Here is a 12,863-nt window from a genome sequence, read left to right as displayed (position 1 = left end):
CCCACATCCAAGGTCGACACAAGTACTAGAGTGGCTTTTCATCGGTCCTTGATTTTTGCAGAATGGTCTGGTTTCTGTCATATTTTTTGTACTGTTGATTTATGCTTATTACTCAAAGTGCCTGTTGCTCTGTGTTTAAGTAGCAATACTTTAATGACCATCAGGTAAGTATGTAAAAACCCACTACCAATCATTAGTGGACCGGAGTTCCACTGTGGTGACCCCTAACCGGGAAAAGCCGAAAGACACAAACAAACAAACTTTGAGAGGGTTGTTTTTCCAATGTAGAATGCTTTATATTTTGTGCAGCTTGTTCAGTACATCACGGAGTTACTACTGCAGTTATATCTGTCTGTATATTTTATTTGTAGACACGTTTTATGTTATATTTTTATTTATATATTTTATTTGTAGACTTTGTGTCTATTCATACATACACATACGTGTACATACATATATATGTATGTATATATATATATATATATATATCTATATATATATATACACACACACACAAATATTTATATGTACATATATCTGTATCAACAGACGTGCACAAACACACACACATAGTCTCTTGTATAACATACATTTTTTTTTTTTATTCGTAAAAGCAGCCTTATGCAAGTGTTTTTTTATTTTTAACCCGATTTCAGACTTGTGTAGTTCGGGCATGGGATTTGGGAAAACCATTGCTATTCTGCCCTGCCATGAACACAGCCATGTGGAAGCATCCAATTACAGAAAAACAGACAGCGATCCTCAAAAGTTTTGGTTACATTGAAATCCCTTGTATCTCAAAGAAGCTGGTTTGTGGAGATAAAGGTATGTTAATAACAAAATAAAGTAAAAAATGCATATTAAATTAGTAATTTATACTCATTTGTCTTCATGCAAGTTTTTTTCCTGCAAACTTGACAAAAACAGCAGAGTTATATGCTTGTCTAAGATGCTAATTCAATCATTTCTAATGGCTTTAAGATTTAACTTGCATATACTTCAGAAGCCTTCCTGGATTTCCGTATCATTTAAGTATTTATTATAGAAACACTACAGTGTTCAACATTTTTGTTATAGTTTTCCTATCGAGATTTTTAAACCTCAGCAACATTAGCATTGAAAGTAAACATCTTTCCTAGGTCATTGGTCTTACAAGCTTCACATAAATGTTTTCATCAATATATTATAGACACAAAAAATGTATATATACATATATATACATATATATATATATATATATATATATATATATATATATATGTGTGTGTGTGTGTTTATGTGTATATATATATATATATATGAGTGTCTATATATATATATATATATATATATATATATATATATATATATATATATTTATTTATATATATGTATTGCCTTGTCACAGCTTTATTATGTGGTTAATTACCATATCGTCTGTAAGTACACAGCACAAGTGCAGCTGGCAAAGTTATAACTTGCCTCATTAAAGATATAGCAGGTATTATGTTAGAAGCTGGAGCTGAGATTTAAACCTGTTGCAGAAACCAGAATTGCTGCTGCACATCTTCTGTAGAGCTCAGGGCTTCTTTGTGTGATAACGTAATGCAGGTATGGGTGTCTGGGCTTGGTAATTATACAGAGGAGGCTTAATGCAGAACTGTTTCTGAATTGTTGAATTTCTGCATCGTGCTGACTGGCCAAACTCCATGCTAAGGTGTACGCAGTTTCATGCAAACTACTAGGTACCTGACTGCAGCACTGCTCATGCAAGTTTCAGTTTATGGCTCCTGGGAGGTAACAGTAATTGACATACCACATAATGGAAGTAGAATCACTGTGATGCTTAGTTTACTACCAGCATATATGCAGATACTGGGCTGCTATGTTCACATATTGTGATACATTCCAAATATTTGGCTGTGCCGCAACTGATTGTACAAATGAGCTGGCTGCCATTATGTGACAGGTGGCACACCCAAAACAGGTGTGACCACAAACTGAATACCATTTTTTTCTTGCAATTTCTCACCTTCTAAAGCATACCATCTGAGGGAGAAGACAGTGTTCCTTTTTAAGCACAAAGGTGGTGTATGGCAGAATCTAAGATGTTCCCCATCTATTACACCACAAATATAGCTAAAAACTCTTGCAGGAGGTTTGTGAAGGTCCTCCGTACAAAGCAGGGCTTGAAATACTTTGAGACAACCATTAATGTGTGCTACATTTGGGGGAAACAGGGTTGTCACCATTGTAGTGACCTTAAAAGAGTTGCAGTCCTCATCTTCTGGGCTGATGGGTTGCTAAGTTTGAGTGTATCCACCCACTGTGTATTGTAATTACCCTTTGGCTTACCCCTACATGCAAATTGCCAGTTAGTGCTGCGCACATATCTAGTACACACCTGTGTCTTTGTCTAGAGCTGTTGAAGTTATTGCAGAGAATTTACAGCTGTACAGGAGGAGGCTGGAGTGCCTTAGAGAACACCGGGGTGAGTATACCTTTTGCATACAGCAGAAGTATCTATACTAACAATCTGGTCAGATGTTCTTCGTCTTCCATTGCTGCAGTCCTTACTATTGGGTATAGTCCGCGTCCAGTCGGCCCGAATACCAGAGTATAAGGCTGACGTCGGTCAGGGCGCATTAGACTGACGTCAGTACGTCAGGGTACTAATGCGCATGACCGACGTCATATCCTCAGTCTTTTTTGCCGCATGGTCCGATGCAGAAGCAGTTTTGCGAGTGCAGGTTGGCGTTCTGAGATTTTCCGAAACCGGAGTTTCAGACCGAAACAGAGTTGGCTAAGTACCCCGTTGGGGAACATTTTGGTTTTTTCTTGCCTCAGTATTTTACCGGATGTCAGAAAAAGTGAATAACTGTATTTCTTGTGGGAAGCAGATACCTCATAGGGATTATCATACACTGTGTATACCTTGTTTAGGGCCTGAGCACGACGTTGTTGGTTGCCGTTCTTGTGCTAGATTTAACAAACGCACTATTAAGAGGAGGCTAGACTGTGCCAGGTTAGTGTTTGGGAAGCGTTGTAATTATAATATGCCGCCGGATGCTCCGGCCCGCTTCATCCAAGAAGCGCAAGGACAAAACAGTGAAGCCTAGGGTTGATGAACCGGCAGTCCCGGACGTCGGTTCTTTAGAGGGCTCAGTGGAGCCAGAGGTTTTGCCAGGAGTTTCCATGGAGTCTCAGGCAGAAACTTTACTGTTACAGGATGTGCCTTCTCAGGAGGTAGGCCAGGCTGAGGGGGCTTCTCAGGTAACTGTTCTTCCCTCTCTTCCCAAGGTAGTTAGGGCCTCTCCTTCTGTTGCCAAAACTTCTTTTAGAGGTAGGCCAAGTTCAGCTTCTGTGGGGGCTTCTCCTAGCATTTCAGGCTCTGTACCTAAGAAACATATGCTTAAAATGGCAGAAGACTTGATTACTATGATTAGAGGTTCTATGCCCCCGCCTGATATGAGGCCTAGAGTGGATCAGGAGTTTGATAGTTTTGAACACTGTTCAGAGGCTTCAGAGTCTTCTGCGAAGACTTACAGGAGTATCCTACTTATTCTGATTCTGATGTGGATGATTCCACTCCTACAGCTTCTCCTCCTGAGGATTTCTCATTTTCAGAGACTCTGCACTCCATGAGGGAGCACTTTAAATGGGAAGGCCAGGATTACTCTGATTCCAGGAAAAGGCTTAGGGAATTCTTGTTTTACCCCAGCATAGGCCTTTAGCTATTCCTCCTGTGTTGAATGTGGTGGAAGATGTTTTGCAGAGGCTTCCCTGAACCCTGACTCCTTGCCTCCTGCTCCTGTTAAGCCTGATAGGTATTATAGGGTGCCCAAGCTCATAAGTATTTGTTTAAGAGTCCTAGGGCGGACCCAGAAACCATTTCTCAAGGGCCTAAGGGTGTTAAGGCTTCTGTAGTTAAAAATCCTGTTCCCACTGATAAAGAGGCAAAGGCTTTGGATAGGTGGGGAAAGAAAGTGTATACTTCTTCCACTCTAGCCATGAGAGCATTGAATTGTCAGTTTCATATGCTAAAATATCAGAATTATCTCATTTCGCAATTAAAATCTAAGGTGGATGCTTTGGCGGAAGGTATTGAGTGTAAAGAGTTGCTGGATTTGGTTCATGTGTCTGAACAAGTGGGTAAGCATTCTTTGCAATGTGGTTTTGATGCTGTACAGGCCTCCTCGAGGGTGGCTGCTACTGGTTCTGTTCTTCGCAGGCATGCCTGGTTGAAGGATCAGAATTTAGCTGAACATGTTAAAACAAGGATTTTGGATGCTCCTTTACAGTCTGATGTGTTGTTTGGATCGCCTGTGGAAGCAGTTTTAAAGAAAATGGAGGACAAAGCTAAGTCTATGCAAACTGTTAAAGATTTTTTGCAGGTGCAGCCACCGAAGTTTAGTAGAAATTGGCCTGCTAAGGGGTGGACATATCCTGCTTATGATTCCCAGTCTAGGGGTAGGTCTAGACGTGGTAGGGGCAGGGCTCAAGGTTCTTTTAGGCCTAGAACAGGGAGTTCACCTGCTCAGACTTCTGGTGAGGGTAGGGGTCAGTCCTTTCGTAAACAGACCCAATGACCTGTCTTTTCAGCTGCCAGTAGATTCTCGTCTGGCAGCTCCTTTGGGAGGAAGACTGTCTCTTTTCAAAGAAAATTGGGATTTCATTACTCAAGACAAATGGGTGTTGGATATCATTCACCACGGTTACAGGTTTTATTTCCATACAATGCCCCCTTTCAAAGGCATGCCAGACGTTCCTCCTCCACAAAGAAAGGAGGCTCACAAGCAAGTTTCTCAGTTACTCCAGATGGGGGCCATTCAGCCAGTCCCTGTATCAGAAAGGGGCCTAGGATTTTATTCTCACCTGTTCCTAGTACCACAGAAGGGGAACACGTGGAGACCAATTTTGGATTTATCTCTCCTCAACACTTTTCTGGACATTCCCAAGTTCAAGATGTTGACGTTACAACAGCTTTTACCTCTGCTGGGCAAAGATCACTGGATGGTAACTTTAGATCTCAAGGAAGCTTACCTTCATGTGCCTATAAGGCTAAGTTGCAGGAAGTATCTGCGGTTTCGAGCTGGAAATTCTCATTATCAGTTCTCTGCATTGCCCTTTGGCTTATCTACTGCGAGCAGAGTATTCACAAAGGTTCTGGCTCCAGTGATAGCTTACTTCAGGCTAAAGGAATTCAAATCTATCCTTACTTGGACGACTGCCTGATTCTGGCTCAAGAAAAGGAAGACCTTCTACAGCATCTGGAATATGTTATAGCAGTGCTAAGATGCCTAGGGTATTCTGTGAACGAAATAAAGTCCAGTCTAGTACCCTCTCAAGACATGTGCTTTCTGGGTGTGAGACTGAATACAGCAGCCCAGATGGCCTTTTTAACCCGGACAAACAAAAGAGTCTGTCACTTTACTTCCATCAACTATCTCATCAGTCCGTGCTGACTGCAAGGACAGTCCTTCAAGCATTAGGGTTCATGGCATCTTGTATTCTGGTGCTTCCCAATGCCAAACTGCATATGAGGAAGCTACAATGGTATCTCAAAAATGTATGGACACAGCACTGCCAGGATTTGGACACTGTCATTCAAATAATACCTTGCCTTCAAAAAGAATTCTTGTGGTGGGCTCAGGAATGTCACCTAAACAAGGGACTCTCTGTGACCCGCCCAGAGGCAAGTCAGATTTTAACGACAGATGCCTCGGACATTGCTTGGGGAGCTCATCTAAATGGAAAGTGGATACAAGACAAGTGGCCTGCCAGACTACAGCATCTACATATCAACCTGAAGGAGATGTTAGCAGTCCAATTTGCATTAATGGCTTTCAAGGAGTTATTTCTTCCAGGGCAGGTGTTGATTCTAACAGACAACACAACTGTCATGTGGTACATCAACAAGCAAGGGGAACACATTCTTATCCTCTATGCAGGCAAGCAATGATTTTATGGGAGACTGCTAAGCTTGCAACTAACTCTTCAGGCAAGGTTTCTGCCAGGAGCACAGAACTCCTTAGCAGATGTGTTAAGCAGACAAATCATGGATCCCCACGAGTGGAAACTGGATCTTCATGTATTTCAGAAATTGACAGTGTCATGGGGAACTCCAGACATAGATCTGTTCGCTTCTCCACTAAACCACCAGCTGCCAAAGTATTGCACAAAGGGGTTTCATCACACAGCTTGGAAAGTGGATGCTCTGTCTTTCAGTTGGAAAAACCTTCATGTGTATGCCTTTCCACCTCTGCCTCTTCTTCCAAAGGTACTATTAAAGGTCAGACAAGACAGGCCAAGGATGATTTTGATAGCTCCAGATTGGCCTCGCAACACTGGTACCCACTACTACGGAGTCTGGTAAAGAAGCCTCCATGGCCTTTACCTCTGATTCCTCATCTGTTATCTCAGAAGGACGGTCATCTGCTCAATGTCAAGCTTCACTCTCTTCATCTAACAGCCTGGCATATTCTGTGTTGAAACACAGCAGGTCTCAACTTCCTCAAGTTTTAAATGTGATTATGGAAGCTAGAAGACCTAGTACAAGGAGAGTGTACGCAGAACAATGGAAGAGATTTTTATTTTGGAGTACAGCAAAGAATTTGGAGATTTCTGAGCCTAATTTGAGTGTGGCTCTTCAATATCTTACTGAGTTATTGGACAAAGGTTTGTCCTTCTCTTCCATTAAGATTCATGCTGCAGCAATTTCAGCTCACTATGATTGTGACCCACCTTTGTTTTCGCATCCTTTGTTCAAGCAGTTTCTTAGAGGGGCAAAGAATATAAGACCCCACGTGAGCTCCTACTCCTGCTTGGGATCTCAATTTTGTGTTGGAAAAACTTACTCTACAACCTTTGAGCCTGCAGCTACTGCTGAATTGAAATACTTGTCATGGAAGACTGTTTTTCTGTTGGCTATTACTTCTGCAAGAAGGGTGTCTGAGTTGCAGGCCCTTATGGCAGTAGAGCCCTTTTGATTTTCCATAAGGATAGGGTATCATTACGCACTAATCCTTCCTTTATGCCTAAGGTGGTTTCTAGTGTGGCTTTAAACCAAACTATTCATTTGCCTCGTTTTATGCAGACCCTCAAAATAAAGGGGAAAAGATTTTGCACACTTTAGATGTACACAGGCAATTGCGTTATTATTTAAGCAGGACTAAGGATTTTAGGCAGTCTCAGCAGTTGTTTGTTTCTTTTGCTTTGAGTTCACAGCCCAAGCCTGTGTCAAAACAAACTATTTCTAGGTGGATTGGCTTTTTGCATTGCATTTTGTTATTCCCATCATGGCAAGGAGATTCCAGCTGGGATTAGGCCTCATTCCACTAGGGCTACTGCCACTTCAACAGCATTTCTAAGGGGTGGCAACTAAGGATATTTTGGAAGCAGCTACTTGGAGTTCAGTGCATACTTTCTCTAAGCATTATCACCTTCCTATCTACTCTAAGTCTAGGGCTGGTTTTGCCACAGCTGTTTTGCAAGGCATGTTGTCAGCTCCTACTTCTTTATGATTTGCCAGCCTCCCTTACCTCTGCTTTGGGATTCTACCCAATAGTAAGGACTGCAGCAATGGAAGACGAAGAACATAGTACAGTTTTGTACCTACCATAAATGTAGATGTTCGAGGATTCCATTGCTGCAGTCCAATTTACCCTCCCTCCTTCCCCTCTGTGTTTAGGGGTGGTTGTGTAGGTGAGTTTACATGCTTATATTTTTGTATATATTCTTGTATATATTGTACATGTTTTTGGTGCAGGTATTTTGGGACTTATCTTTTTAGGGTCTTCTGACATCTGGGGCAAGAAAAGACTGAGGATATGACGTCGGTCATGCGCATTAGTACCCTGACGTACTGACGTCAGTCTAATGCGCCCTGACCGACGTCAGCCTTATACTCTGGTATTTGGGCCGACTGGACGCGGACTATACCCAATAGTAAGGACTGCAGCAATGGAATCCTCGAACATCTACATTTATGGTAGGTACAAAACTGTACTTTATTATAACTGTTTTCTGGAAAAGTATGGGTTTTCTATAGGGTTGCCCATTTATCAAGTGCCTAATGTGGGACTTTCTTTACGGATATGTATGTTTTTTGCTGGACAAGATACCCACAAGCAGTGCAAAGGACTAGACTTCACTTTTTTTTTTACCTAAATGAAAGCACAGTATTGTAGAACATCAGTTTCTGATCTTTCCTGTGTTAAGGTGTTTCATGTATATGCATATACATATATATATATATATATATATATATATATATATATATATATATATATAATATACATATATATATATATATATATATATATATGTATACATATACATATATATATATATATATATATATATATACATATGTATATATTTATATATATATATATATTTTTTTATATATATATATATATATATATATGTATATATTTATGTATGTGTGTGTGTGTGTATATATATATATATATGTATATATATATATATATATATATATATGTGTGTGTGTAAATGAAAGCACAGTATTGTAGAACATCAGTTTCTGATCTTTCCTGTGTTAAGGTGTTTCACGTACAAAGGTGCAAGTTTTATGCAACCACAACAGGAATCTTCAGGGGAAAATTTGATCTAATATCTTAGCACATTTACTATTTTTTTTTTTTTTTTTTTTTTTACATAATGCAGCTGCCCACATGGGCGCTATCTTGCAAAAAGGAAGACAAGTGGCAACTGTGGTTTTATACAATACTGGTACTTTGGTTGTAATTTCAATATTCGGATGTAGAAGGATAAGTGGTTGATATGATGATCTTTTCATTCATTCATCAGTTGTTGGGTTCAGATCTGATACTTGGATTTGTCTTGACTGCTTCTTCCAGATCATAGGATCCTTGAACTCTAGAGCTCATATCTCATTTGCCACCATTGCAAACTGACCTGGAGTGCAAGCTATCAAGCATTAGTATTTATATAGTTGTTGGTATTTGATTTAAGTGAGTTTGGTTTCATTTATTTTCTTCATAAATACTTATGTTTTATTGCTGTTTCAATCTCTTTGCTTCACTTGTGCCCGTTTTTTGCCGTTATATTGTTTGCTTTAACGGCCTTATCTGAAGTAGGCACTTCATTTGTCAGCAACCTTTGGGATACGGATCCGAGCCGGCAACTTCTACCACAGCATAGATCTGAGCTCCTAGCTCCTCCGTTTACCCATAATCCCCTGCCAACCTTGACTGACCTCAGATCTAGTTTGTCACGCTTCAAGTTACAAGCTAGGTTCCTGAGCTCCTGGTATAGTCGAACTTTGTGAAAAAAAAACAATTTTCAATTTTTCTTCCTTTCTCTTTGTGTGAGTGTGAGCGATTGTTTAGGCATTCCCTTTAGCCCTTTTTTACCTCTGTTAAATTTAATTTAATTTAATTTGTGGTCCTTCTCCTCCCTGCCCTCGCTGGTCGTAGTGTGTGTGTGGTGTGTGTAGGGGCCTAGTGAGTGTGTTTCCTTTATTTTATAATGTCGGAGGCCCCTAAAGCCACTTTTTTGAAGTGCACCGAGTGTGGCCATAAGCTTTCACCGGCGGATGGCCACACTCGGTGCGTTAGATGCCTTGGGGTTGAACACCTCTCTTCTGGATGCGCGATCTGCGCGGCGTTCAACCCCAGGGCACTTAAGGACCGGAGGTCGAAGCTGATTCTGGTGGGCCTTTTGCCCCCAGATCCGGCTCCGACCTCAGGTGCTTCTGTGGCCGCTACCCAGCCTTCGGTGGTGGCCACTCCTGCCTCCTTTCCTCCGGTTGGGACTCAACCTCCCGCTTTGGCTCCAGAGGATAGGGAGGCCAGAAAAGCCAAGCGGAGAGCGAAGCACTATAAGCGGCGGGCCGAGGACTCCTCCTCGGCCCCGCCCGCCAAACAGGCTTCTCCCTCCAGAGCTTCTGGGTTGCCTCCTCCTCTGCTCCGGTCCCCTTGCTTCTCACCGGGACCCGAGGAGGAGTTTACCCTGTCCCCGTCGAGGTCATCGAGGCGGCACTACAGGCCTGCCTCGGTGGCCTCTTCGAGGTCCACTTTTAGTATGTCAGATGCAGACATGGACCGGATGATGAGGAGGTTCATCCAGGCCCAGCTGCAGATGGGAGTGCTCTTGCCCCCCCCCCTCCGGGGGGGAGTTCGACCCCATTTTTTGCTCCAATCGCTCCTTCTCCTACCCGTTTTCTGGGTTCGGAGCGTTCAGAGCCGAGCCGCGTTGGATCTGGAGGGCGGGTCGGAGCCGACAGTGCTGGGCACTTCGGCTCCGACTGGTCCCTCGAGCTTGTCGGCTCTGACCTCTTGGAGCCAAGAACCCAGCTTCGGATCCGAGGGATTCAGTGTGCCTTCAGCTCCATCCCGGTCGGAGCACACGGGTCCTTCGGATCCGATGGTCTCGGCCCCGTGTCCGATCCCCGCTTCGGATCCTAGTGAGAGTTGGTTTTTGGATCCGATCGAGAGCGGTTCCCCCTCGGCTTTCGCTGCGGTGGAGAGGGCACTGTTGAGTGCATCCGGGCCTCCGGTCCTGGCTTCGGCTCCCCCCTGCACTCCCTCTCAGCTGGTTCAGGCTCCCATCACCCGGCCTTTGAGGCAGCCTGCCTCAACGCCTCTGGGTGTTCCTTCGGAACATGACATTGCAGGTGAGGCTTCCTCGGACAGCCCTCCCGAGGAGGTTCCTCACAAGGCTAAGTGTAAGAGGAGGCACGTGGACTCCCCCGAGTCCCTTACGGAAGCTACTGACTTAGATGAAGGGGAAGACTCCCCAAGATCACCCCCCGAGGATGTCTCCTTTGGAGACATCATGGAAATGCTTAGGATTAGGGGGGGTGGTCTGCCCCCAAGGCTTCCTCCGACGAGTCCGTATTCCTAGAGGTGTTCGAGGCAGGGCCATCTACCTCTTGGGTGTCCCCTCCCCCCGACCCCCTGGTGGACCTTATTTCCACCAGGGCTTGGAAGGACCCGGACACTGTAGAGCCAGTCCCCAAGTGCCCAGATAGGATCTTGAGTGCCCCCGCAGAGAGAACCCATTGGAGCAGAGGTCCCCCCGTGGATGCCATGTTGGTGGCGGCGGCCACCAGGAGAGAGTTGGCTCAGGAGAGCTCCGCGGTCCATCCACCGAGCAAGGAGTCTCATGCGATGGACCACCTTGGGAAGCGGGCCTTCAGTTCAGCAACCTTCTCGTTGAGGGCGCTGAACTTTATGGCACACGTCATCCGGATGCAGCGAGATCTAATAAAAGAATACGCTGCTTCCCCCCCAGAGTCCATGTCGGAAGGGGACAAACAACTGTACTCCTCCCGAATGTCTACTCTACGTTCCATTTCTAACACCGCTATGCAGCTCTTGTCTCACGCCACTGAGGGAACCCATAGAGCTGGCAGAGTCGGCCTGGTCATGAGGCGACAAGCCTGGCTCCGACATTGTGACTTCTCGGAACCCTTTAAGGCGTCATTCGCGAATGCCCCCTTTGATGGTTCTGCACTGTTCGGCAAAACCGTTCGCGACACTTTAGTCCAGAGCGAGAAAGACGGGAAGACACTGTTTGCCGTCGGAGTCTGCTTCTCTGCTCCCCAGAGGTCCTTTTCCAAGAACATAAATGGTCAGAAGAAGATGTGGTTCTGGAAATTGCAGCAGTCCCAGTCTGGTCCGGACAACCAGTCCTCTCGTGGCAGAGGAGGACAGGGAGGACGCCGCCCTAGAGGCAGAGGGGGTCCCAGGAATTTTGGGTCCAGAGAACCCTTCTCTGAGAGACCCACGCAGAACCCCTGAGGGGTTGCCCGACTGCTCCTCTCCGTTGGCAGTCGGGGAACGTTTTTCGATGCACCTAGCAACATGGGAGTCCATAACGACAGATCGCTGGGTGCTTCGAATAATATCCAGAGGTTACCAAATTCCCTTTATTGTAAACCCCAAAACCAAAAGCCTCCCCGACGTGCCACCCAGTCAGAGGGAGGCGGCTGCTACAGAAATTCCTAGCCTGGATCAGGGTTTTACTCCAGGTTCTTTCTGGTGCCAAAAAAGACGGGGGACTTGAGGCCCATCCTCGACCTCTCTCTCTTGAACCTGGCAGTCCCCAAAGAAAAGTTCCGGATGGTCACGCTGCAATCTATTCTCCCTCTGTTATGGGAGATCGACTGGATGTGCTCGATAGACCTCAAGGATGCGTACTATCACATTCTAGTGCACAGACGCTCCAGGGGTTTTCTCCGCTTCCAGCTGGGAGCCAGTCACTTTCAGTTCAGGGCCCTCCCCTTCAGTCTCACCTGAGCCCCCAGGGTGTTCACCAAAGTCTTGGCAGCAATAGTGGCCCACCTGAGACTCCAGGGAATTCAGGTCTTCCAGTACCTGGACGACTGGCTCCTCATCGCCCCAACAAGGCATCTACTCTGTTCATGCAGGGATTATTTCCTCAGTCTTGCTCCACGCCTAGGGTTGACTGTCAACATGGCCAAATCCTCTCTGGCTCCTACACAGGTAATAGATTTCATAAGGGCTAGATTGTATTCTAGACTAATGCTTGCTTTCCTGACTCCAGATCGCCTTCAGAACCTGAAGTTGCATGTACAGGCCATCCTCCAACTCCAAGCCCCACCGGCGGATTTGGTCCTGAGGGCTCTAGGATCCATGACGGCAGTAATTTCTCTGCTGCCCTTAGCCCGTCTAAATATGAGGGTCCTACAGTGGACCCTCCAGGTGCAATGGTCCCTGTCCCGCAACACCCTGTCTCATCCCATTCCCCTAAGCAGGGCTTGCAGAAGGTCGCTCATGTGGTGGCTCCAGTCCTCGAGCCTCCACACGGGACGCCCATTCTCGATGCCTCCTCCCATCGCCACAGTGACCACGGACGCCTCTCGCCTGGGGTGG

The 12,863-nt window shown here is 45.0% G+C and overlaps 1 protein-coding gene across 3 annotated transcripts in view; it reads left to right on the top strand.

The window, feature by feature from the left end:
- PPCDC (phosphopantothenoylcysteine decarboxylase) overlaps positions 1 to 12,863 on the top strand; it is a 1,155,725-nt gene that overhangs the window by 1,051,652 nt on the left and 91,210 nt on the right. For all 3 annotated transcript variants that reach the window (XM_044077243.1, XM_044077242.1, XM_044077244.1), the window contains one exon: positions 657 to 825. In XM_044077243.1, coding sequence (XP_043933178.1) covers positions 657 to 825 — 169 coding nt within the window. The remainder of the gene's footprint in view (positions 1 to 656; positions 826 to 12,863) is intronic.

The sequence above is a fragment of the Protopterus annectens genome, chromosome 7.part0, assembly GCF_019279795.1.
Source record: "Protopterus annectens isolate FY-2018-M chromosome 7.part0, PAN1.0, whole genome shotgun sequence".
NCBI classification, from domain to species: domain Eukaryota; kingdom Metazoa; phylum Chordata; order Ceratodontiformes; family Protopteridae; genus Protopterus; species Protopterus annectens.
This window is presented reverse-complemented; position numbering and strand designations above follow the sequence as displayed.